Raw genomic sequence first — 26,369 nt, 5'->3', positions numbered from 1 at the left:
CAGAGGGATTGGAAGAGAGGCGTTGAGCGAGAATGAGAGGCGGAGAGATGGGAAGAGAGGCGTAGAGAGGGGAAGAGAGGCGGAGAGCGGGAATGAGAGAGGGAGAGATGGGAAGAGAGACGGAGAGATGGGAAGAGAGGCGGAGAGCGGGGACGAGAGGCGGAGAGATGGGAAGAGAGCGAGGACTAGAGGCGGGGAACGGGAAGGAGAGGCGGACAGATGGGAAGAGAGGCAGAGGGCGGAGACGAGAGACGGAGAGATGGGAAGAGAGGCGAAGCGGTGGGAAGAGAGGCGGAGAGGTGGGAAGAGAGGCGAAGCGGTGGGAAGAGAGGCGGAGAGGTGGGAAGAAAGGCGGAGAGGTGGGAAGAGAGGCGGAGAGATGGGAAGAGAGGCGGAGAGCGGGGAAGAGAGACGGAGAGAGGGGAAGAGAGGCGGAGAGGTGGGAAGAGAGGCGGAGAGGTGGGAAGAGAGGCGGAGAGAGGGGAAGAGAGGCAGAGAGGTGGGAAGAGAGGCGGAGAGGTGGGAAGAGAGGCGGAGAGGTGGGAAGAGAGGCAGAGAGGTGGGAAGAGAGGCAGAGAGGTGGGAAGAGAGGCGGAGAGGTGGGAAGAGAAGCGGAGAGAGGGGAAGAGAGGCGGAGAGATGGGAAGAGAGGCGGAGAGGTGGGAAGAGAGGCGGAGAGATGGGAAGAGAGGCGGAGAGGTAGGAAGAGAGGCGGAGAGAGGGGAAGAAAGGCGGAGAGGTGGGAAGAGAGGCGGAGAGATGGGAAGAGAGGCGGAGAGGTGGGAAGAGAGGCGGAGAGATGGGAAGAGAGGCGGAGAGATGGGAAGAGAGGCGGAGAGATGGGAAGAGAGGCGGAGAGGTGGGAAGAGAGGCGGAGAGAAGGGAAGAGAGGCGGAGAGATGGGAAGAGAGGCGGAGAGATGGGAAGAGAGGCGGAGAGGTGGGAAGAGAGGCGGAGAGGTGGGAAGAGAGGCGGAGAGAGGGGAAGAGAGGCGGAGAGATGGGAAGAGAGGCGGAGAGGTAGGAAGAGAGGCGGAGAGGTGGGAAGAGAGGCGGAGAGATGGGAAGAGAGGCGGAGAGAGGGGAAGAGAGGCGGAGAGGTAGGAAGAGAGGCGGAGAGATGGGAAGAGAGGCGGAGAGATGGGAAGAAAGGCGGAGAGAGGGGAAGAGAGGCGGAGAGAGGGGAAGAGAGGCGGAGAGGTGGGAAGAGAGGCGGAGAGATGGGAAGAGAGGCGGAGAGGTAGGAAGAGAGGCGGAGAGGTGGGAAGAGAGGCGGAGAGGTGGGAAGAGAGGCGGAGAGGTGGGAAGAGAGGCGGAGAGGTGGGACGAGAGGCGGAGAGCGGGGACGAGATGCGGAGAGATTGGAAGAGAGCGAGGACTAGAGGCGGGGAACGGGAAGGAGAGGCGGAGAGATGGGAAGAGAGGCCGAGAGCGGGAACGATAGGTAAAGGGCGGGGTAGAAAGGAGGAGAGAGGGGACGAGAGGCGGAGAGCGAGGACTAGAGGCGGGGAACGGGAACGGGGATCTTTATAGAAAACAGTTTTATTTGAATCATGAAAATACAAGTTGGGGACAAGTGATTCTTGTACAAATATTTGAGTGAGTGAATGCTTTAACCACTAGGCTACCCGACCGCCCCCTTTTGCTTAATGGCATATAGTCAGTTGTCGTCAGGGACGTGTGGAACATGTTTGGTGAAAATTATATTGAAATGTTCAGTTGATGATGAGATGAAAAGATTCTCAGTGACAAAAAGGACTGACGAAAACCAATAAGATATACTACTCAAAAGAAATCAAGGAACACCTTTCTTTCACATGTGAATAGTTTATCTGGTATGCCAGGCCAGATTAACTATAGTAATATGAAAGAATCGGGTGGTCTTTCACTTCTTTTGAGTAGTATATAAGATAACATTGACATCTCAATGGAGGTGAGGTGAAATGGGGTTTAACGTCGCGTCCAAGGTTATTGCACTTATATAGCGACGTGCATGTACGTGTGTGTGTTTGTGTGGCTGCTTGTACTAGTCCGGACTGATGCCGATTTATAGTTTTTAGAGCTCACTGAGATACCATGCCGCAGTTTAACATGAATACCCCACTAGAGACACAGTATACTGACTCCGAGCCGACCAGTCCTTGTTTTAGCCCCTTAATGCCGAGCGCCAGACAGGGTAACAACAAGTACCATCTTTTAACGTCTTTTGGTATGACGCGGCCGGGGATCGAACCCCGGACCTTCCGCTCTCCGGGCGGACGCTCTACCACTAGACCACGGAGGCGGTCTCATGTCAATGGAACCACGCAGCATGTATTGCCTGTCACGCAAGCTTTATCAGTCTTATATTGGTGGTGCTGGCTAGACAGGTCTTGATCCAAATGCTGCATGACATGCATCTGATCAGCAAAAGCCGCATTCACCGTAAACTGGTGATGATTGTTCATAAATCTTGTAGGGATGGGGAAATCCCTTTCATGGCTCCAGTAAAGCCGTATCCACGCAACATGTAAACAGCCAGGTCGAGACAGGTCAAGTCAGATAAACGAGTGGTTGATAGCATGAACAAAGACCAACGATGCTAATGGTGCGCGATGACACAAAACCCACCAAGGCAATCAAATCGTCCTGCCTTTGTTCAAATATCCTGAGGGCGGTCGGGTTGCCTAGTGGTTAAAGCGTTCGCTCGTCACGCCGAAGACCCGGGTTCGATTCCCGACATGGGTACAATGTGTGAAGCCAATTCCTGGTGTCCCCCGCCGTGATATTGCTGGAATATATCTTAAAGCGGCGTAAAATCATACTCAATCACTCGCTCACTCAAATATCCGTGAGTAGGGAAACGTTTTCTGTCCCTTCCAGATCACAGTTCTCACTACCGCTAAACAAAGCGTATCTTCCCGAAGCAAGGGAGTTAACTGACTATAAAAGTCCAGTTTCCACCCTTTCCGAACTAGGCTGGAATAATGGAGTTATACTTTGTCTGGACTAACGAGACTAGGCATAGTCCAATCAAAATCGCGTAATCAAATCGAAATCCGTGCAGATTTCGGTCGATTGCAGAATTTGCAATGCATGTGTAGCGTCAACAGATATTTTCCAAATCCTTTAATGCTTTTAAATAAGATGCTTACGTGATTCGATGCACTTCGCGAAGTAAGACCCGTTTTATCACAATATAGATCTTGATCATTGATCAGATCGTCTTCACTAAGTGCCGCCGTTTTGTTTTAAGCAAATGCAAGTGATATGGGTGGTGGAATTTGATTGGTCCAAAGGAGGGACATAGAAGGGACATAACTCGCACTAGCCACTGGTGGCGCTACGATCGAGGACAGAATTCCAGCCTGGGTCGGCAAGGGTGGAAACTGGACTTTTACAGTCAGTTCACTCCTTTGCCTCGGGAAGATGAACAAAGCGAGAACTAAGATATGATGTTAATAAGATTGTGTCACTTCTTACATTATAAAGTTTTGACTTGAGTTTACACTGCTTGAGCAATATTCCTGCAGTAACACATCAGGGAAACCAGAAAAGGAATTCATAACTAATAACAATCACCATCATCATCAATTAATATAGCGCCAAGATCATCATTTATTTATTTAGCGCTAAGTTCCAATCATCATCATCATCATCATCATCATCTATTAATAAGCACCAAGTTACAACGAGGCTGCTCACAGGCGATTTACTGTATTATTAACCTGGTCAGTGGCTCAATGTGCATTCGATTTTCATTCTCGGCTCCCAGGGTGTATACACCTCGAGCTGCCTGTCATCCTCTGGAAGGTTCCCAGTCGCGTTACTTTCTCATCCTACCTGGTACCCATTCATTGCTGGGTGTAAATTTCGAAGTCACTAGCTTGAGGAGACACTACATGATTGCCCTTTATGCGAACACCTGGTGTCATCGCTATTATGTCGCCGTTTTATATGTACGTGAACTGGGTCGATGTTTCTAGTGGTGGACTGAATTCCCCCGTGTTTCGTCATAAGCTCAGTAGCGTTTATCAATTATGCTGAATAAACTACAAAACAGATGCTCGGGCAGAGACCATGAAACTGTCCTCCCCACTTAGTTGGAAAACGAACATATTTCTTAAACGTTGTTTTTACACTATTATGCAGCAGAATATTTGCACTTGTACACATCAGACGTAAATCAAAATTAACAATCGTTTTTCGTTTCAACAAAATCAATACATGCGCTACGGTGTGACTAGATACCTGGTCCATCACCTGATTGTTTGTGTACAGGCCATGGTGGCATGACAGGAGTACTACTCTGGGTGTCAGGCAACATATAACCTTTTCTATCCAATTTGTGTGGGTGATGCCTGCAATCGGTAGGGCAGGACATGCCTGTCTGCCCTATTTGCAAGACAGAATCACTAGAAACTGCCAGAAGCCAACCTGCCGAACACAGTCACCAATCCAACTGCTCTCCCCGCCATACATTGTTCAGCTTCACCTGATGTGCAACTCCCCAGGCAAGGGTGTCAACTGACTACAAAAGTCCAGTACCCACCCTTGCCGAATTTCTTGGAATTTCCAAGCTCGATCGTAGCGACACCAGTGGCACATTTGATTGGACTATGCATAGACTCGTTAGTCCAGCCGAAATGTAACTCCTTAATACCAGCCTAGTTCGGCAAGGGTGGAAACTGGACTTTTATAGTCAGTTAACTCTCTTGCCTCGGGAAGATGTAAGGGATGCAACTCTGTGTTTACTATTACTAATATCAACAAATGAAAATGCAACACAGAAATTGTTTAATTCAAGTTATTTTATTAGTTTTTTAAAATATTGGTGTATTCATTCTCAAATAACATAGAACTGGCATCTTTGAAAATTGATACTTTAATCCAGGTGGTTTTGATGACCTGTAAATGTTTACCTGACGGAGACGCAGAAAGACGCCTGAAGATGTTCCAATAGATCAAACACAAAAACCTTCTACAATGGATTAGGGCTTTCATAACACCTTTGTTGCGATGATGTATCTTGATGGTGGGAATATCATAGGATACACCAAGAGATACACGATACACATCAAAGGGAATGACTTGGGCTCAATCAGTGCATATTTCATCATGTTGTTCATAGACAACCATCAAACAAACAAAGAACTCTTGAATATGTACTAGCAGAAAATTAAATTTTACAAACCATTTTCACACTTAGAAACTAGTACTCATTTACTGCGTGTATCAATACATCAGCTAAACGATCATGAACATATCATTATAGGCTTAATGAGAACATCAGTTTTCACTTTGAAACTAATTTTTTTTATATTTACTCTTGAGAAGTACAATCTCATAATCCTGTAAACCATTTGATAATGAACATTGCTTTCTGGAAGATATATCATCACTGGTAATGGTCATCTAAACATGGTAAAGATAACATGAAAAACACCGCTGAAACACTTGTAAACAATATGAACAATTCCCGCTGAAGTAATATCTTGGGTTAAATGTATATGGATTATTTTCTTAAATTGATGAGTCAGCAGAGTTCTTGTAGTTCCTGACTTCTGTCACATGAGATGCAGCCAGTTCAACCAGGTGACACCACCTGTCAGGGAGGGTGTCCCATCTATCACAATGTCCAGCCAACACCTCAGTTCATTCACACACAAACTAAGCACCTGTTCACTTTTTTCGTCCCCCTCCACCAGAGAGGATCATCGCTATCCTGATGAAGATGTTCACAGTGTCCAGGTAGATTCCAATGCACCTGTAACAGAAGGAGTGAGTGAGTGAGTGTTCTTCAATACACCCCAGCAATATTCCAGCTATATTCCGGCTATATCCTGGCAGCCAACAGGCAACTGAGTCTGGACAAGACAAGTTAAGTTAAGTGAGTTAAAGCTTTACGTCACATTGGCAATATTACAGCCATATCATGACGAGAACATTTATAGTACTGACATTAAAATAAAACACTTGTCATCGACAGACAGTAGACTGGACAAGACAAACCAGTGGTCATAGACAACAAACCCTGATACATAAAGTGAGTGAGGGAGTATTGTTTTACGCCGCTTTTAGCAATATTCCAGCAATATCACGACGGGGGACACCAGAAATGGGCTTCACACAATGTACCCATGTCAGGAATCGAACCCGGGTCTTCGGCGTGACGAGCGAACGCTTTAACCACTAGGCTACCCGATCGCCCCTGATACATAAAGGCTACAACATACAGATTGCTACATGTGTGGCTGTCAAGAAGGAGCTCTGAAACATTGAGACAAAGAATAAAATAAGTTGCTAAAAAGTGTCATGTATTCATGTTCTTTCAATTTCTAAATGCCTATCAAAGACTTCATGTGGCTGTCTTATACCATTTTACTTACAATGAGTTGTTTCAAGATGTATCTAACAAGCAAAAGCAAGCTGTGAGATAAATGGTATCTGACAGGCCTGACGGCAGTACCGTAATCTGTTTCTTACACAAACTAAAACCTCACAATTTTAGCATCGATGCATATTTCTCATGGTTTGTCTGTTCTCACAGTAGCAGTGATGATGCATGGAGACGTCATCCGGGCTACTTATTTCTAGTGTTACCCTCCACACAAAAAATTTGCCATATCTGTGGATTATCAAGGTACTGTTGATAAGGTTAATAAGGTTGATAAGGCAAACTAGACGAAATCAAAGAGAGTATATTAAAATTCTAAAACCATAAAGTTTTCTCACAGACTGAATTTGACTGAAGCATGGTTATCTTATAAATGAATTACAATCAGGAAAGTAGTCCATCATTATCTGACCGCAGGTCATCACCATGGAGTAGCCAATCACTGGCCTGGAATTTGATCTCACACATATGTTTGATACCAGTTATCTCACCCACAGGTGTGTATAAAACAAAGTCCCAATCATTGTTTCTGTGACAACCTGATAACTGGGGGTCTATTCCAGCTTTAGAAATGGGTTTTATAAGACTAGCCAAGAGGACTAGTGGAAACTTTATTTCACTAGTCCTCAGAGTATTCAGCTAGTCCTGCTTGAAGACAACAAAAATGTTTACTATGTTTACATTTTCTATCAGTTTTATTCAGTGCCAGTTTGTAGCCAGATTGAAGCATTGAGAACTGTTTCAGAATCATACCACTCAAATGCTAGTATTCTATGAGGACTACCATCGTTGGAGTTTTATTTGTCCTCAGAACAATTTAGTAGTCATTTAGCACATTGTCAAATTTACTTTATTTTCATGGGTAGCAATTTGGGTACTCAAAGTAACTTTGGTCAGACATGACAGCCTATACACACAGGTATATAAGACTTATATATGCAGAAATAGGCATCTTAGAGAACATGGCAAACATAATTTACGAATGACCTTCACTTTGATGTTAACTGCATAGATAGGTAACACAAGACCTTTCGCAATATCTGCCCCACCTTAAGGAAGACAGGTACAAATTTCATTTACCTACAGTAAGTTCTTCTCAAGTTTGGCAACAAACAAACCGATTTCAAGACCAGGTTACCTTGAGGATAACATTGACCATTGACATAACGTGTATTCAAATTGACATTATATGTAATGGTGAAAATGCCAATATTTTATTGGCTATGACCTTTAGGATGACCTGGGCCCACTTGCACAAAGCTATCTTAGCACTATGACTATCTAAAGTCTGTGTCAGAGTATGGGCGTTACTATCATCATAGCACTAAGATCATTTTGACTTAGACTTAACCTTGACTTAACATGTATTCGAAAAACAAAAGAACATCCAAAAGACATACAGAATATCTGCAGAAAAAGGAGTTGTAAGGAAGATTGCACAATATGTAAGTTTCAGTGATCTACAGTAAATCCATTTCAAGCTAAGGTTCTTAGGATAACCTTCATTCCTGACATGCCAAAGTGTCAAAAACATTGCCCAGGGTGCTGTTGTAATAAGCGATCTTAGCGCTAAGATGATCATAACTCCCATACCTTAACATAGACTTAAGACAGTCGTGGTGCTAAGGTTGTTTTGTACAACGGCACCCAGGACTATAATTGAGGTATGCCTAATACTCCGAAGATGTCCAAGCACCCTGTGGTTCTAAAGACAAAGGTTAGGTTATTGTAGGTGCTCAAATTTACCACCCCAGTTTATGTGGCTGCTTCAGAATGCAGACATATTTCCCCTGTTTATCATAGCAACAACATGTCCAATTCAACCATGTTTTAAAACAAATTGATAACTTGGCCAAATTTCTACTTACGCATTAACTGGGTCATATTTGCGAGCAGCATATGTGGGATATGTCTCGGCATTCCTGATGATTTTCTGACTGTCATAGAGCAGGAACATACTGAAGAGCACCAGGCCGCCGTACACACTGATAGAGTACAGCCCCGCCCCCAGCGCTGTAGATGGTGGCAGGAACATCCCTCCTGAAGCGAGGAAATACAAACATCAGTAAACATTTCTCACAGTGCTAGTCAAGTCTCTTGACCATAAAAATGAAGAAAAAAATATGAAGCATCTTAAAATCCTTTCTGGTTCGCCTTTCATTTTCTTACAACACGAAATCTAATGTTTGTTTGTTTGTTGCTGTTGTTGTTTAACTCTGCACTCACCAATCTTCCAGCTACATGACAGCAGTCTGAAAATCATCAAGTCTTGACCAGACAATCCAGTGATTGACATCATAAGCATCGATCCACGCAATTGGGATATGATATGTATTAACCAAGTCAGCAAGTCTGACAACCCAATCTCCTAAGTCGCCTCTTATGACAAGCATAGTTGCCTTTTACAGCAAGCATGGGTTGCTGACCTATTCTAACCCGGATCATCACGGGTCCAGATCTAATGAAATATATGTATATATACACCTGGACAAGAAAAAGTTTAGAACCCACATGGTATTGGAAACAAAATCTATGAAACTGCATCTTTCAAAGAGTTTGTCACATACCATTTTGTTTTTCACTTCAAATCATAGCATTGTACATAAGCAAATTTGTACACAAGGATACACTTGAAGTCCAAATACAGGGTAGATAGTCATTATCTTACTACTATTTCAGAAACAATGTACACTTTAGTGGCTGATTCCCTTTCCAAACCAGGAATTGGTACCACATTTGATAATGTCAATAATTCTTCCAATTATGTCTCTAGCTTATAGCGCTATACACTGGATCAACCAAATTGTAGGGTCCCAATTCCAAGGCAGACAACTCACCAATGGAGGAAGCAAACACAACTCCAAGTCCGATAGCTAAGGGGCCTCCCATGTTGAGGAACTTTTCACTTGGGGCACACATTGCCACAGTAGAGAGAGCTGGAACACACAGAAGTCAGATATTGAATTATGGTTGCATTCTGCTTATCTTCAGGTTGTAGAAGCAGTAGGCTCATATGACAATAAACGTGGATGATTCAATTCCTTCCGTCTTCCTTCCTTCTGATGTGCAAGTGGTTCAGGCATAATAATGTCATCATCAGCTCAATTCCAGGCATAAAAGGGCCTACAGGTAAACCACCTGGCCCCAATTTCTCGAAACAAACTTAAGTTTTTACTCAAATCTCAAACTGAAATCGGGGCCTGGACTCAATTGTAGTTGCTTTACTCTCAAATCTCACATCATTTGGGACTTTGTCATGTTGTTTCTTTGAAAGAAATTATATGTTAAAAAGACCCCACTCCTGACATTCCAGGCCAAACATTTCACAGTGATTCCAAGCAATGATCAATGAGTGAGACAATGTTGTTTAACAATGTTATCAGCAACATTCCAGCTATATCAGATGTAAATATCTAACTATCTTACTAGAAGAATAGGTAACTGAGGACCAATTTTCTTCTCTGGCATCTATCCTGGCATTCACACTCAGCAACATTCCAGCTATATCAGATGTAAATATCTAACTATCTTACTAGAAGAATAGGTAACTGAGGACCAATTTTCTTCTCTGGCATCTATCCTGGCATTCACACTCAGCAACATTCCAGCTATATCAGATGTAAATATCTAACTATCTTACTAGAAGAATAGGTAACTGAGGACCAATTTTCTTCTCTGGCATCTATCCTGGGATTCACACTCAGCAACATTCCAGCTACATTATGACATCCAGGACCCAGACAATCCAGTGATTGATATTATGAGCAACAATCCAGGCCATCATGCCATGATGACACTCAATATACCAATCACCGAGCCTCACCATCCCCAAGTCGACTCCTTGCTCGGGACTAATTCTAATCTGGAATCCCCAAGGGGGACATGTTTTGAAGATATTAAAGCCCACCAACACTACAGCGTTCACATACCTCCCACCAAGCCAGCTGTGTACCAGGCCGCACGGATCAGCAGTGGGCCCCCCAACATGGTGATGGGGGCTATGACTGCTCCAACCACACCGCTGTAGCCGATCCAGGCCAGCTGCTTCATCCCAAACCCTTCACTGTAGGGGATGGACCGGCACACCATGCCTGCTCCTATCATAGCTGCAAACGTTGCTCCTATAGCCTGACAACATACCAGGTTATAAGGTGAGGGGAAATGGGCTGTAACATGCATTTAAGATTACAGTACTCACTTAGTGTGTGTGTGTGCCTGCGTGTGTATTAAAAGTTCTCGGCATGGATTGAAATCTTGGCATGGATTGAAAGTTCTTAGAATGGATTGAAAGTTTTTTTTTGCATGAACAAAAAGTTCTTAGCACAGATTGAAAGTTCTAAGCATGAACTGAGAGTACTTAGAATGGATTGAAAGTTCTTATGCAAGAATAAAAAGTTCTTAGTATGGATTGAAAGTTCTTGGCATGGATTGAAAGTTCTTAGTATTGATTGACATGGATTGAAAGTTCTTAGCATGGATTGACATGGATTGAAAGTTCTTAGCATGGATTGACATGGATTGAAAGTTCTTAGCATGGATTGACATGGATTGAAAGTTCTTAGCATGGATTGACATGGATTGAAAGTTCTTAGCATGGATTGAAAGTTCTTAGCATGGATTGAAAGTTCTTGGCATGGATTGAAAGAGCTTGGCATGGATTGAAAGTTCTTAGGCATTGATTGAAAGTTCTTGCATGTTCTTCTGTTATCAACTCACCATCCAGGAGTTCTTCATCATCATTCTCATCATGGCAGGGTTGCGACTGACAGCCACTGCGGACAGAGCTGTGATGGCCACACTCCCACCAAAATACATGTAGGTCGCTCGGATCCTCTTCTTCACTTCCTCAGGCCATAGGCTGCAGATATAGACCACATTGATAATGATAACAATAATCATAATAATAATAACCATAATATGTACTTTCAAACAAAACAATCCTTCTGGGTCAGGGTTTGACATGCTTCTAATATTACAATATACTTAAGTCTATGATACCTTTAAATCATGTTTTATATGACAAAGTCGACATACACTTGTGTAGTTCAAATATCAATATTAAATATGAAATAAAATATGACTGATTAGAAGGCTAAGTTGGAGTTTTGAACATTTTGGTTTTGGCTTATCACCATGATCTGACAAACAACAGCTGAGAAACAACAGCTTGAATGAGCATGGTTTTACACTGCCTTTAGCATATTTAGCAACATTCCAGCAGAAATGGGCTTCACACATTGTACCCTGTTGGGCAAGGAACGTGTGTCTTTGGCACTACAAGCGAATGCTTTAACTACTAAGCTACCCCATAGTCCCAGAGAAACAAGATTTTGAAGGAAGTTCAAGTGTTGGGTCAGAGACAGTCATGAATATTGGTTTGTATGTTTGTTGTTTAATGCTTCACGCAGCAATATTCCAGCTATATGACGATGGTCTGTAAATAATCAAGTCTGGACCAGACAATCCAGTGATTGACATCCGGAGCATCGATCTATGCAACTGGGACACAATGACAATGACATGAGTCTGACCATGAATATTGGTAACACTGTATACGTTGTCTGTTCAAATCCACTCAGTGTTAATTTGTGAGTTTAGTGTAACTCCACTTTGAACAGTATTTTAGTAACTCAGCTGCGGGAGAAAAGCCTGAAGTGATACAGTGTACCGAGGTCTGGTGCTGACAAACCAAGGATGATAGGAAGTCAAACCGTGGATATTGACTCAGACCAGATAAAGGGAGGAAACTCTACATTAGTAAGGGAGACAATTCTGCACAGCGAATTATTGCCTTTGGCAAACTGTGCCCACATATCATAGAGTGATATGAAGAAAGTACATACACAGATCTGTCAATGGCTCCGACTTCATTGGACATGCCTAGACCATAGTAGCACAGTGCACCAAGGCCAACCAGAGATGCGCCGGCCACAACACCTCGCCCAATGCTAAAGGCTGCAATAAATATACATAGATTCTTACACTAAGGAACATTAATGTCACAGTGTCCCGTTTAATGTCTTCATACATGTCTCCATTTTGGGAAAAGTAGTGTAAAGGGACACTGGGCTCAATTGATTCAAGACATTAAAATAATACAAATTAAAACCTTCCACTATTTTCTATTGCACTCTTGACGTAAAAATTACTGGTACTCATTTATATTGACTGGTTTTTGTCCAGCAGAAAAGTGTACTTGCTGAACCCAATCTCTCTTGGTTCTCAGGCACTGTCCGCATCATCATTAAGTCTGCCACACGTTTTGTTTTTATTTCCATTTTCAAAAAGAAGAAGAAAAGAAATCCTAATACTAATGCGATCCAATATAGCATGCAGTAACTTCCCATTACATGCGCACAGCTTTACTGCATATCTCGTGTTATGGTCATGGCGGCAGTAGAAGATTGAATGCTTGTTTATGTTGGGAGGCCCTTTCCCAGGTTGATGGTACACAACTGTTTTTTTGATTACATACTAGTTTGAACAACACATCGCCAGCTCGCTCTATATTTTCAAAACTCATTGCCTGAGAACCAATTCTTTTTATTTTTTTAAGCCAAAAATGTCTTAATATGATTATGACAAATAAACCACCATACCTGAATCCCCTGCAGGGGCCATTGCCATTTCTTTCAAACTGCGAGTCTTGGCACGCCGGCTGAGGCCAGATCTTGTTTGAGAGGCATAGTTCTGTACTCTGATGACGACACCTGGTCTGCTGGCTGATCGGGCTGTGGATTGTCCAAATGTTGTGACAAAGGCTGTCAGAGGGATCTTTCCCACAGATGCAAACCTTGCGGCTAGCATTGTTGCTTGTTGCTTTGTTGTTCTGTAGATGCCTTGATGATTGTATAACTGGAACCTGTACCATGTTTAAGAAAAGAATTTTATTTTAAAATGCTATAGGATCGAGAAGTGACTTCACCAGTTTTCAGCTTGAGTCTTTATTTGGAATAAAGGGCATACAGAATAACCATACAGAGATTTTGCTAGCGACAAATGTCATTAGGACATAATATTGGCTAAATTTGATAGGACACTGTTCTATATTATTATCAAAACTGAAAAGTGTCATACTATTTGATATTGATTTTACAACACTTTGCAACATAATGAATTTGTTTCTTGCTATAAGCCAACGAAACATCAGTCAAAAACACTAATATGACATGATGAGTGAGTGAGTGTCAGCAGTTTTATGGAAACAAGACTAAAAAGTAACACATGAAGATGTACTGATATACATCCGTCATCAATACACATATCACAATACAACCATTGCATATCAATACTTCCTGATACAGTCACAGAAGATTTAGTATATTATTATGTAATTTATATCTACTACCTTGAGACATTTGGATGGACTGGTTTCCTATTTAAACCATTTCAACAGCACAAGCATGACTCTGTTTACATTAACATTTCATACTGATGACATGTTTATAGGCAGCCTCATTCATCCATACTCTCACAAACTGAAGTCTGGATTATTTAAGACCATGTACCATTTGAAAAGTACAAATGTAAATAATATTGGCCCCAATACATATTCCAAATGTATCTCAATACAGCTCTCCATACTGAGATATTGCAATATATATGTGCCAAAACGCCAACCCTAGTCATAGACTATCGCAACCCTGGAGTAAACCATCAGTACTGTAAGGTGTAAACAAACCTTGGATAATAATCAGTACGAATCTGACAACTTACTAAGTGATTGAGTGTGGTGTAATGCTGCTTTTATCAATGTTCAAGCAATATCATGGCTGTGGACACCAGAAACGGGCTTCACATATTGTACCATGTGGGGACTCAAACCCGGGTCTTCAGGGTGACAAGCTTAACCACTAGGCAACCCAACCAACCCTCCATGATCAGTGAGTGAGCCCCAGCACAACTATTAACATCTGTAGTTGTTTCTCTCCATTTCCATCAAGACTTAACTTTGCTGTGAAATGCAGCAGCTTGGACCATGTTGGTGTTTAAAGTCTGATTTGTCATGCACCTCACTGTTGCAGATGCTGTGGCCGTTTGCTCTTATTTAATGAAACATACATTTGTTTACAGACTGGAGAAAAGTTGGCAAACATTCTAAGCCTAAACTTGTGGTGTGGTCACTGGAGCAGAACTTCTCTCGCTGAATAATGAGTGAGTGAGTTTGATTTTACGCCGCTTTTAGCAATATTCCAGCAATATCACGGCGGGGGGACACCAGAAATGGGCTTCACACATTGTACCCATGACGGGAATCGAACCCGGGTCTTCGGCGTGACGATCGAACGCTTTAACCACTAGGCTACCCGACCGCCCCTCTCGCTGAATAAGGTGGGCAGAGTCAAGTAAGCTCTGGGGTGACAAGTAATTTTGTATGAGCAATGCTTTAGAACGATCAACGTAATGTCCTTTAAAGCATAGAAATAATTTAACGTTTATATTTTCTAACATCCTTCTGTTACAGGCTGTGAAGGGTAAGACATTAAATTCATATTTGACAAGTCCGAGGCTAAGTTAAAACTACCAAGACTACGGAGGACTTTCTTTTCAGTTGTTTGATTTCTGTCTGAAATGAGCGGACGAGTAACAAATTATTCAATATGTCTCTGGTCTATCCATTGGGTTATAGCGAAAACGGCACCTCAGCAAAACGTCACCGGGCGAAAACGGCACCTTGAATCGAGCGAAAACGGCACCTTATTATTTTTTTTACCTTGGTCAAATAAATGATATTAAACTTACATTGTAACTTGCAAACGCCAATAATTGTGAGATGTTAAAACAAGTTTACATTAGAAATTAGCCTCTACTCCAACTATAGGATGGAGATGGAGATCTCTCCCTGACCCAAGTACTCTCAAAATGTTCGGTTGTACATGGACCAATGTTGTGAAGAGGAGGATGATGATGATGATGACGATGGACATGCCACAAAACTGTATATATGAACATATTTACTTATCTGTGAAAACAGGAAATACAATGTAAGTACATCACACACATCCAATGACATGTAAATACATCAAATACCATGTAAATAAACCCTATATATTACTTCAAAAATCGTTGTTATCGTTCTTAAAAATAGAGGTGCCGTTTTCGCCCAACACATAGTAGCCGTTTTCGCCAAATGCGGTGCCGTTTTCGCCAGAGAAATCGGTGACGTTTTGCCGAGGTGCGATTTTAGCCTGCACCCTATCCATTCGCTAGCACAAATGGTTTTATTTTGCCCCAAATCATAAAAACAAAACCTCATAATCTGTTGATATTGCAGCCAGAACGGCCGTAGTTTACACTCTCACATAAAAAGCAGAGATGACGAGCTAGTCACGAGATACCTGCTGAAATCACAACTTGTAAGTGATCTCCACTAGTGTCAGCTGGTGCTACTGGAAGGCTAGTTGATGTTCCAAGTTGTAGACCACTTTTACCTTTGAATATCACCAAATGAAATATCTTACGCGGATCAAGGACAAACTCAAGGACTTCTTGTGTGCGTATAATTGTCACAAACACACTGATCCAGAGTAGAACCGAAACTATACAGACACACTGACCACTTACGTAAAATGTGTACGAAATCCGAAAATCTCGACCTGGAAACTGACGAAATAGTTATGAAGTTTTACATGTTTTCTGCGATGACGAAACCTACGGTTTATAGAGACAGAACCCAGCTAAAGCGCATATTTATACAGAGACGGAGCCCAGCTGCCAAGGTAACCGGAAATGGTGAAAACAACATGGGAACGAGGGTAGGGATTGCGCTCCTGGGCGACGCTTTGTTTTTCAAGATGATTCTACCTGTAGTGTTCGTTTATTTAATGATACTGACACTATCTACGTCAAAAAGCCTCACCCACTTTAGTCGACCCTTTCAACAAGCAAAGTTTACTTGGGACTAAAACCCATCAATAATGTCTACACTGTCGCTTGTCCTATTTATGTAATGATGCTGGCACGGCTCGTACGTGATATACTTAGTTTACGGATTTATAAAATACATCTGCCCACATTTTACAAATTCGATTTAAAGCTAAAGAAATTCCAGTCTGTTTTCTTCCTGTCGAATGTCTACACATGTCCTCCTGAAGAATGGATCAATATGGAAGATTAAGCAGGTCTTGCCAGCCTCAAAATCTCCAAGCATACGGCAGGTTTCTTTCACAACATTAATTTTTGTTCTGTTTCTGTCTCCTGACTATACATTTAAAAGGTCTCTTTTGAAAAGTATTTCTTTGAACACCAACTCTATGGGTTTAAAGATCCGGGGAGAGAATAGATCTTCAGCAACCCATTCTTGTCGTTAGATGGTAACTATGACGGGATCGGGTGGTCAGGGTCGCTGACCTGGTTGATGGATGTCATCGTATCCCATCTGCGTTGATCGATGCTCATGATGTCAATCACTGGATTGTTTGATCCAGACTCGATTATTTACATACCGCCGTCATATAGCTTGAATATTGCTGAGTGCGGCGTTCAACACAAAAAAACCTATGGCTTTGGATAGGGATATCCAACACTTAAATACTTTTCCGGTATGTTTTGTTTGTTTGTTTGTTGTTTATCGCCGCACTCAGAAATATTCCAGCTGTATGATGGCGGTTTGTAAATAATCGCGTCCGGACCTGATAATCCAGTGATTGACATCATTAGCGTTTATCCGCTAAAATGGGATACGATGGCATGCATCAACAAAGTCAGTGAGCCTGGCCACCCGATCCCGTTAGTCGCCTCTTACGACGGTAGAGTTGATAAGCACACATTAAGTTACTATATATGCGTCATCTAGAATGTAAAACATTGAACTCGTCCATAACTTTAGTTACGTACATTGCCAACAAAAATGATTCGAAATTGTGTTTGTGAATGTTGTTTTACGCTGAGGCCAGCCACTAATATTCCATATATCACTGCGTCCTGTAAATAATCCACGCTATCAGACATGACGTCACATAGCGCGAAGCATATGTTTATAAGTTACAGGGAAGTGACTTTGAGAATTAATAATTTGGGAGTTTTTTTTCCACAGAGCCAGTAATGAATTCTCTCCACCTGTCGTGGTCAGCAGACACACTAACAAGGTATCAGTTGTAAACTGTAACCACAGTAGTGGTTTAAATTGTTTATTTAAGTGTTACACGCAACTGAACATGGACAATATACACGATATATACATATAAAATACAGTGCGTCGAGCCACAAATTGGCCGATGAGACACAATAATCGAATTATACAATACCAAAAAATAAATATATAAATGAAGTTCACTTTTTGGTAACGTGTGATTGTTATAGAGATCTAAGACTTAATCTTTGGCAGAAAGTATCCCTTATTAACCCCTCGTTTATTACCATGTCTCCTGCAGACTAAACCGTAATCTTAATGCAGTGCGACGATCTGTTTAAACCACTTGCTGCATTAATCTTCTCAATGTATCGGAGAAGAAAATATATAAAACAATAAACTGGGTAGTTGTGTGCGTGTGATAATTCTTATCATCTATCATGTTTTGCTGTGTTGTAGGGTTGATGTGTGGGGGTGCTGTGGGTTGTGATGGGTGCTTGTTTCATGTTGTCGGGTGTGTGTGTGTGTGTGGGGGGGGGGGGGGGGGGGTTGGGAGGGAGTGTGTGTATGCGGCGGTGGATTGTTACTTTGTTGGTGTCTTCGTGCGTGGTTGGTGCTTCTTTTTTGTGGAGGCGTGGAGGGATGTGGATGCGAGGGAGGACGTGGTTGATGGTGCGGATGAGGGAGTTGGTGTGGATGCGAGAATGGATACAGGTGAGGGTGTGTTTAAGAAATAGGGTGTGCGTGAGGGTAATGTGTGGCGGTGAGGGTTCGAGCGAGGGTTCGGATGTGATTGAACGGATGTCAATGAGGGTTTGGGTGTGTCTGAATGTGCGGGTGTGTTTGCGTGGTTTGCGTAAGCTGCTGTGAGTGAAGGCCTGGATGTGGGAATGGATGTGGTTGTGCGTATATAGGATGTTTTTTTGGGGGGGATAATATTATGAATATTATTTTCATAATTACTATTAAATGTGGTGTGTACACATATAAAATATTGTTTCTATGAGTCTTTTAGTGTCTCGTAGGCCAATTTGGCCGGCCGCGGAGTTTTTGCGTTCCTGCCTTGTCATTTTATATGTGCAGCGGGTGACACTATAATAAAATATTATTATTATTATTCTATAAAAAAATTAAACTACTGGTTGTATAAAAATAGATTACAAAATTTGCCTTCTTCGAAACATTTTATAAATTGTTGAGTCTGAAAGGCTTTGTATTTTTCTTTCGTTCCTCAAATATACAACTTTATCTTCATCGTTAAAATTAAAGTTATTAAACCAAGGATTATTTTCATATGCTGCATTAAAAAGATTGAAACGCAAAGCCAATACTGTCATGATATCTAGTGGTATATTTTCAAATGTAAAATACTCGCATTGTGTGCACACTGAAAGGAAAGATGGTGGTATAATAATATACTACTCAAAAGATGGACGACCCGATCTTTTCCTCTTACCCCAGGGGGCACGGGTGGCCCAGTCGTCTAAGGCGCCGCGATTCGCTGCGCAGAGTTGCGTCCCTTAGGCACGCCAGAAACCAATGATTGTGGGTTCGAATCCCGGTTCGCCCCGATTATGTTTCTAGGTTTGTCAGCAGTATACCCGTGCTCGTTGGTTTCACCGAAGTGGTAAACGTCTGAGGCCTGCATCACTTCGGGCTTTCCTCCCACATTAAGCTGACACGCTGCGATATAACTGGAATACTGTTAAAAGCGGCGTTAAACCCAACTCACTCACTCACTCCTCTTACTCCATGTACATTGTTAAATGGAGTTACAAGACGAGAACAAGGGGAACAAGAGTTTGACGTCATACATAACTCCTCTTACAAACACAAAATATAGCATTAAACATTCACATTTATGAATGTCTAAATATGTCAAGAAACATATAACTTGAAATGTTTAAAAATATGCAAATTGAAAGCACTGGCCTAGTACGCTGTTATCTGGAGTAAGCTAGAGTTTTACACCTATCGATATATTGTTGAAAGTCAAATATTGTCTAGACAATATAAAAACAAAAATGCATCTTGAATAACAGACATATTTCTTATAACGCAACGTACTTAATTATAAGGTAAAAATACTAGTTGACCCGTGTATGATTCAAATGTCCATGGTCGTTGCCTCATCATCCATCGTTGTCATAGCCGGTGTAGCCGTAGACTCAAACCCCGTAGTAGCAGCTGAAGGCGTTGTTGGATCTTCATCCATCGTTGTCATAGCCGATGAAGCCGTAGACTCAAAGTCCGTAGTCGCAGCTGAAGTCGTTGCCTCATCATCCGTCGTCGCCATAACCGGTGCCAATTCCTCGAGCACCGTAGTCGCAATTACAGTCGTTGTTGGGTCATCATCCATCGTTGTCATAGCCGGTGTGGCTGAAGACTCAAAGTCCGTGGTCGCGTCTGAAGTCGTTGGGTCATCATCCATCGTTGTCATAGCCGATGTAGCCGTAGACTCAAAGTCTGTAGTCGTAGCTGCAGTCGTTGTTTCCTCATCATCCATCGTCGCCATAACCGGTGTAGCCAATTCCTCGAGCACCGTAGCAGCAGCAGTCGTTGGGTCATCATCCATCGTTGTCATAGCCGATGTTGCCGTAGACTCAAAGTCCGTAGTCGCAGCTGCAGTCGTTAGGTCATCATCCATCGTTGTCATAGCCGATGTAGCCGTAGATTCAAAGTCCGTAGTCGCAGCTGCAGTCGTTGTTTCCTCATCATCCATCGTTGCCATAACAGGTGTAGCTAATTCATCAAGCACAACAGTCGCAGCAGCAGTCGTTGTAGTTGTTGGCGTCGTAGCTGTTTGTGTCGTTGACGTCATAGCAGCAGTGGTACTGGTAGTCGCGGAAGAGGTAGTTATTGCAACTTAAAGATAAGTAGGAATTTGCGTTACATACATGACACGCATAACACATAGTAAATAACTACAGGTTAATTGTTCTGATTGTGCGTGTCCATCAGAGAATGAAGACAAATTAAATAGCGGCCCTGAGTTAAAAACGATCTCTTCAAGGATGATATGGATTTAAATTTAAGTTCTCATTAAATCCATACCTACCCCACGTGGGCTATGAACACGTTGGGGGGCGGTCGGATAGCCTATAGAGGTTAAAGCGTTCGCTCGTCACGTCGAAGACCCGGGTTCGATTCCCGACATGGGTACAATATGTGAAGGCCATTTCTAGCTAAAAGCGGCATAAAACAATACTGCACCGAACTCAATAATCCAAACCCCTGAACCAAACCTCACTCCCCTCCCATGTAAATCGAATCGTCCAACCTCGGCACGTGCACATAAAGGGAAGTAATAGAGAAAAACAGGCTGCTGAAGCAGAAACACGCTAGTGATGAAACAACACTGTTGCGGTGATATTGCTGTACAGCTTGTAAATGCCGCTACACTATATAAGTTAATCGTCCTGAATACGGTTCATTTATGGTGTAGTACGGTGTATCATTAAAGATCTTACCTGTAGTCAACGCGTCCTGAAATGCCTGGCTCACTGTCAAAGAAAAGATAAATCACTATAACTGATTATGTCCTCATACAAACTGCTGAGCACAAAAAGTATACACTTGAAAACAGTCGCCGAAATTGCTACCCCTTGTTCCTTGAGATGTCATGTGCACGTTGGTTGGTTGGTTTGTCGTTTTACGCAGCACTCGGCAATATTCCAGCTCTATGACGGCGGTCTGTAAATAATCGAGTCTGGACCAGACAATCCAGTGATTAATATCATGAGCATCGGTCCACGCAATTGGGATCGATGACATGCTTCAACCAAGTCAGCGAGCCTGACCACAGGACCTCGTTAGTCGCCTTTTACGACAAGCATAGTCGCCTTTTACGGCAAGCATGAGTTGCTGAAGACCTATTCTACCCCGGATCTTCACAGGTCGTCATATGCACGTAACCTGTTGTGAGAAACTCATTGATATGATCCATATACTTTGTTTGTTTGTTTTCTGTTTGTTTGTTGTTGTTTAACACGGCACTCAGCAATATTCCAGCTATTTGACGGCGGCCTATGAATACTCGAATCTGGACCAGACATTCTGGTGAGTGACATCATGAGCATCGATCTACGCAACTGGGATACGATGACATGCATCAACCATGTCAGGGAGCCTGACCAGCAGATTCCGTTACTTGCCTCTCACGACAAGCCTGGGCTGCTCATGGGTGGCTTAAGACGTATTCCCACCCGGATCTTCACGGATCGATGCATGTAGTGTAGCATCGCCTACGAACCCGTGACGTATATACATCACCATCAATTAACCATTTCTACTTTGATTCTGTTTAGCCACCATCAAACATAGGTGTATACTTTCTGGTGTCCGGCTGTTTAGTTTCATATATAGATTAACCTTAACTCTAAACCGGCAGGGGTTCGATTCCCGACATGGGTACAATGTGTGAAGCCCATTTCTGGTGTCCCCCGCCGTGATATTGCTGGAATTTTGCTAAAAGCGGCGTAAAACCATACTCACTCACTCACTCACTTTAAACCGGCAGTCAGCGCAATGGTTGTTATCTAAATCTCTCATGACGATATGATAAATCTGTTTTACTCACATGTACAAATAAGTTGCTTGACTGGATTTACATAGTAGACAAGGTAGTAAGGATTGGCCGTTATCATGACTTGGTGACGACTTCCGGTCATGGCCAACAACTCTTGAGAGGGGACGTAGTGGCTGTAACCGACGCCAATGATGGCGACGTTATCCGCCCTCAACAACAGGCTCTCGGACACTGTGGCGAAGTAGTTTTCGGATTGCTGTGGGGTGACGACGATGACGACGCGGGCGGCGTTCGGGCGAGCGTCTGTCTTGAAGTACGATCTGATGGACCTCAGAGCGAGAAAGCTTCTTGCTCCCTTAAATTCCGGCCTCCAAGTCTGAATGGCTAGGTGAAGGTCGTTTGGGTTGTTGGTAAATGGCGCAAGGACTCTGACGGTGTTGCTGAAGGCGACGATGGACATTCGTACTTTACTGTAGTCGTTCTGAGAGACGAACGTTGTGAGGAAGTGGACAAGCCCAGGGGAGGGGACGATTCCTCCAGAGCTGTGATACATGGTCGTCTTGGGGTCGGCAACGGCAATCACGATGTCGGTGTCGATGGCCAGTGAGCATGCTTAAACAGTCATTTTCGCAGAAAGTAACAATTTGATTAAGGATGTTTTTTAAGCGAATACGACCAACACATGTAATAATCTAACAACCTGAATGTTCTATTGTTTTATACAAATGGTATATGTGGAGTATTTGAACACACACCCGCTTACATCAAAATATGTAAAGTAAAATGCACCTTGTCACTCTTGCCATATATTTAGTTTTGAATAATAGTTTCTCTACGGAATAACTTAAACAGAAAGGTAGATGATTTCTTACCCTTTGGGTTTATCAGCGTAAGTTACCGTGTCCACGAAACATATAAACCCTTCTTTTCTCCTTTGGTATAATATGTAACAAGTTACTTTGCATATAAAGTGGAGCATTTCATTGCAAAGTTTGAGGAAACATAGCCAAAACAATTATTGAAATACATCAATAAGAAATAGTTGCCAGGTGTATATGTATATGCATGTGTATTTATGCCCTGCCTAATATAAAACCTACAAACAACAGCTTTAACTAGCCTTTCAATAACATTTTTATGGGATGCCATTGGCACACGTTTGTCGCCCAATATTTCAAAAAGTGCATATATACATGTACATCTGAGAAGACCCATGTTGTAAAAACATCGATGGTTGACCGACATCTGTGTTTGCTGATATTCTGTCTAAACCGACATCTGAGCTGTCAGACGTCCTGCCTTAAACAACTGAACGCATTGTCCTCGGCGAAATGCATAATTGTACTCAAAATACTATACCTTCAGACAGATACCACTTTGAAATGTATAATTATATATGAATGTGGAAAATTTGACGTACAGTGTACTAAAAGATGTTTGAGGGACGGTGGGGTAGCCTTGTGGTTTAAGCGTTCGCTCGTCACGTCGAAAGCCTTGGTTCGATTCCTCAGATGGGTACAATGTGTGATGCTCATTTCCGGTGTTCCCCACTGTGATATTGTTGGAATATTGCTAAAAGCGGCTTTAAACCAAACTCACTCCCACACCAACATATGTAATTGTTTTGGTATACGTTCATGCGGAATTTCTATACACAAAAAGGGATCATTAACGTTTGTCAACTAAATCACCGTACGGGTGTTGGTATTGTATAATATATGCATGATAACCTTCATCTTTATTTTAAAACGTCAGTTAGCGATATGGCTATCGGTCAGGCTCAAGAAAGGTTTCATTCGGCATTACTCACGTGAAGATGCGTCATATCCCCCCAACAAGACACACACGGCCAGGCAGACGAGATGCAGGCGAGCAGACGACATCATGGACGTCATCTCAATGTCAACCCAACTGAATGAAGTCATGGACAGAGTGGAATGACAACACACACTGTTCCATCTAATATAGCCAAGTGGCCACTGCCCAGGGTCAAAATCTGACCCGGGTCAAACACCAAGCGCTTCCCCAATACTACAACTCGAGCGTAAACAGGAACGAAATCACTTCATGTTGATTAGAACAGATTAATATAATTAAGATGATAAACACTGCTGGAGGCATGACTTCTAAGTAACATGCAGGTGGGGTGTACGTTGTAGCAGTGTCGGACATAACGTCTCAATGTTTAAAGTGTTATACCTATTAGAATTTGACTATGACTGTACATGTACACCAGGCATTGGAGACAAACCAGATAGATGCCTTAGCTTAAAATTTAGTCTTTGTTCATTAAATATAGTTCTTTCACCTTTGGTGTACATCGAGACCTGTAAATATTGAAGTGTATTGTAAGGGTACGTAATGCTCGCCTATGAGAAGGCGTACCTCTGTAGGTGTAGCGCAGTTGAACTGACTGATGGAGCTTATGATGGAAGTGAAATAAATAAAATGAGATCTTCGAGGATTTTTAAATATTATTCAATAGCGTTAAAGATCTGAGGGGTATAAAATCAGATATGATATGACAAGTACACTGACTAGCCTTGAATGAGGGAGGATGAGTTGGTTGTTCGTTTTATAGCAAACAAGATATAAAGTGTTAATTTGCGGTGAGTATCGGTCGAATCCCATTGTGAGTATTCCCATTATGACTACTAAAAAAAGAAGGCAAAATGAGCCTACCTATAAAATAATGGACTACTCCAGTCGTCAACAGTGTTCTGCCCATATGTACATGAACGATGTCTAATGGCAGATGTTGTTATATTTTATGTATTATTTGTTTATATATTCTATATTTCCATAACAAAGACAGAGCATGACGTACTGAGAAGCCTGTTTGGGTATTCACAATAGCAATAAAAATGTTACTGGAAAATGCAACTAATGCTATGTTTGCATTATTAAAGAAAGTTCGAAATATTGACTTGTCTCTTGAGGTTTTTTTTTTAGCATTTGACACAATGATTGCCCTTATAATAATGTATGTTCAAGTACATTTAAAGTGTTGTTTTTTAAATTGCAGCTGGTCATCGTTACTCAATTCCGTTGAAATTGAATGAGAACTACTATATATTAAAATGTAAAATGCATCTCCCACAATGCATTTAAGCAGGCATTAAAGGATATATTTTGTCAGCAGTGGCATCAGAGTATTTCTGTATCACTTTATCTTAGCGATTACAGCAAAGTGATATTTATTTTGTTTAAAAAGCTGAATCTGAGCGTTTTGTAAACTTAGAATTTATTTGCACAATTTTAGTGTAAATGTATGTCGCAGGTCCAAAGACGGTATATGATATATGCTGTTGCTGTATTTTAAAAATATGTCTTTATAATGAAAAATGTGTGAATCGATTTGAAATATAATCATGTACAAATGTTAATATGAAATCTGCATTGTACTATGTGCATTGATGAATAAATTACTGAATAAACTGTCTGTCTGTCCAAAGGCAAGTCAATTGTTCAACTGAGACAAGTACAAGAACATATGGTACAAGTCAAAATAGGGATCATCGTCATGATATTAGACTGTGATCTATTGATATAATTTCCACCACTACGATTATTATACGTATTATTCCATTAACGTCCAATGGAGTATGTTTCGGCAGATATTCGAGACGTTGGCGTTGCCTTTATATATTTAGACGGGAACTATATAACAAATAAAAGTTAACAATGATTTTCAGAATTCAAACGATGAAGACACAAATGACTTTCGTTCTTGTCAGTCCCTGGCAAGAAATGTGGGAGGAAGATATCGCTGGCTGTCATGTGCATTCGTTACACCTTAGCATTTAACTTCACTTCAAGATTCACAAAAGAAATTAAGTAACTGTTTGATTGGCATTCTCGAAGTTGTTAAGTCAGAACAAAAACGTACAACTTTATTGATAATAACTTCTGGTTTATCGCATATAGAGACGTTTCAATGTAGATTCTTACACCGTGTGCATTAAACCAAATCTAATTTTTCAGTACAACATGTATGTTCTTCTGATCTTATAGTTAAGATTTGTGTTGTCTTTCTGATGCATTAGTTTTCTTGGTATATTCGAAACAAGTCTGATGCATTAGTTTCCTTGGTATATTCGAAACAAGTGTGTACTAGAATACGTCGCAAATACACCGAAATGCGAACACAATATTTTATGTTTGGAATTTAGATTTTTAATAGTTAGAATGATCAGTATTCAGCCAATGATTAGATACCAAGTAGCCCTGAAACGTGGTCACACACAGTGAAGAATGACTTTGGTATATTTGAATCTATCCTACCGTACATTACTACCCGTCACATCATATAATGCATATATGCGTTGAGGAGTAAAACTAACAATTTTTAACAAACTTTTCAAATTGATCTTATATTGCAATAATTCACACAAA

The 26,369-nt window shown here is 41.8% G+C and overlaps 4 protein-coding genes across 6 annotated transcripts; 2 read left to right on the top strand and 2 right to left on the bottom strand.

The window, feature by feature from the left end:
* The first annotated feature begins 92 nt into the window (after window positions 1–92).
* Window positions 93–1,103, top strand: LOC125378110 (octapeptide-repeat protein T2-like). Its single transcript, XM_048392970.1, has one exon. It carries the CDS (start codon window positions 93–95, stop codon window positions 1,101–1,103), a length of 1,011 nt encoding a protein of 336 aa, XP_048248927.1.
* A 16-nt stretch (window positions 1,104–1,119) lies between these two features.
* LOC125378109 (octapeptide-repeat protein T2-like) lies at window positions 1,120–1,443 on the top strand. Its single transcript, XM_048392969.1, has one exon. It carries the CDS (start codon window positions 1,120–1,122, stop codon window positions 1,441–1,443), a length of 324 nt encoding a protein of 107 aa, XP_048248926.1.
* Window positions 1,444–4,771: 3,328 nt separating this feature from the next.
* LOC124152303 (growth hormone-inducible transmembrane protein-like) lies at window positions 4,772–16,072 on the bottom strand. 3 transcript variants are annotated; one of them, XM_046525199.2, is made up of 8 exons: window positions 15,940–16,072; window positions 12,975–13,237; window positions 12,219–12,330; window positions 11,092–11,233; window positions 10,305–10,503; window positions 9,213–9,311; window positions 8,244–8,415; window positions 4,772–5,745 (listed from the first exon to the last, which is right to left on the bottom strand). In XM_046525199.2, exons 2-8 carry the CDS (start codon window positions 13,180–13,182, stop codon window positions 5,661–5,663), a joined length of 1,017 nt encoding a protein of 338 aa, XP_046381155.2. In that variant the 5' UTR covers window positions 13,183–13,237; window positions 15,940–16,072; the 3' UTR covers window positions 4,772–5,660. The 3 variants fall into 3 exon arrangements, with proteins under 3 accessions (XP_046381155.2, XP_046381157.2, XP_046381154.2); XM_046525201.2 differs by lacking the exon at window positions 15,940–16,072 and adding an exon at window positions 15,807–15,884; XM_046525198.2 differs by lacking the exon at window positions 15,940–16,072 and adding an exon at window positions 15,714–15,861.
* Window positions 16,073–19,553: 3,481 nt separating this feature from the next.
* LOC124152269 (pheromone-regulated protein PRM7-like) lies at window positions 19,554–20,168 on the bottom strand. Its single transcript, XM_046525145.2, has one exon. The coding sequence runs from the start codon at window positions 20,166–20,168 to the stop codon at window positions 19,554–19,556; it is 615 nt and encodes a 204-aa protein (XP_046381101.2).
* Window positions 20,169–26,369: the final 6,201 nt, after the last annotated feature.

Source organism: Haliotis rufescens, unplaced genomic scaffold, assembly GCF_023055435.1.
Source record: "Haliotis rufescens isolate VD_foot unplaced genomic scaffold, xgHalRufe1.0.p SCAF_11, whole genome shotgun sequence".
Classification (NCBI taxonomy): Eukaryota; Metazoa; Mollusca; class Gastropoda; order Lepetellida; family Haliotidae; genus Haliotis; species Haliotis rufescens.
The sequence above is the reverse complement of the archived record's forward strand: the minus strand, read 5'-3'. Positions and strand labels throughout refer to the sequence as shown.

Bases quoted from the DNA above. Each gene is read 5' to 3' on its own strand.
- LOC125378110 (XM_048392970.1), top strand. From the start codon at position 93: ATGAGAGAGGGAGAGATGGGAAGAGAGACGGAGAGATGGGAAGAGAGG.
- LOC125378109 (XM_048392969.1), top strand. From the start codon at position 1,120: ATGGGAAGAGAGGCGGAGAGATGGGAAGAAAGGCGGAGAGAGGGGAAG.
- LOC124152303 (XM_046525199.2), bottom strand. From the start codon at position 13,182: ATGCTAGCCGCAAGGTTTGCATCTGTGGGAAAGATCCCTCTGACAGCC. The intron at 11,234-12,218 runs GTATGTACTTTC...CTATATCTGCAG, and splicing joins GGAGCCATTGACAGATCTGT to CCTATGGCCTGAGGAAGTGA. The intron at 10,504-11,091 runs GTGAGTTGATAA...GTATGTTGTCAG, and splicing joins TGATGAAGAACTCCTGGATG to GCTATAGGAGCAACGTTTGC.
- LOC124152269 (XM_046525145.2), bottom strand. From the start codon at position 20,168: ATGGATGATGAGGAAACAACGACTGCAGCTGCGACTACGGACTTTGAA.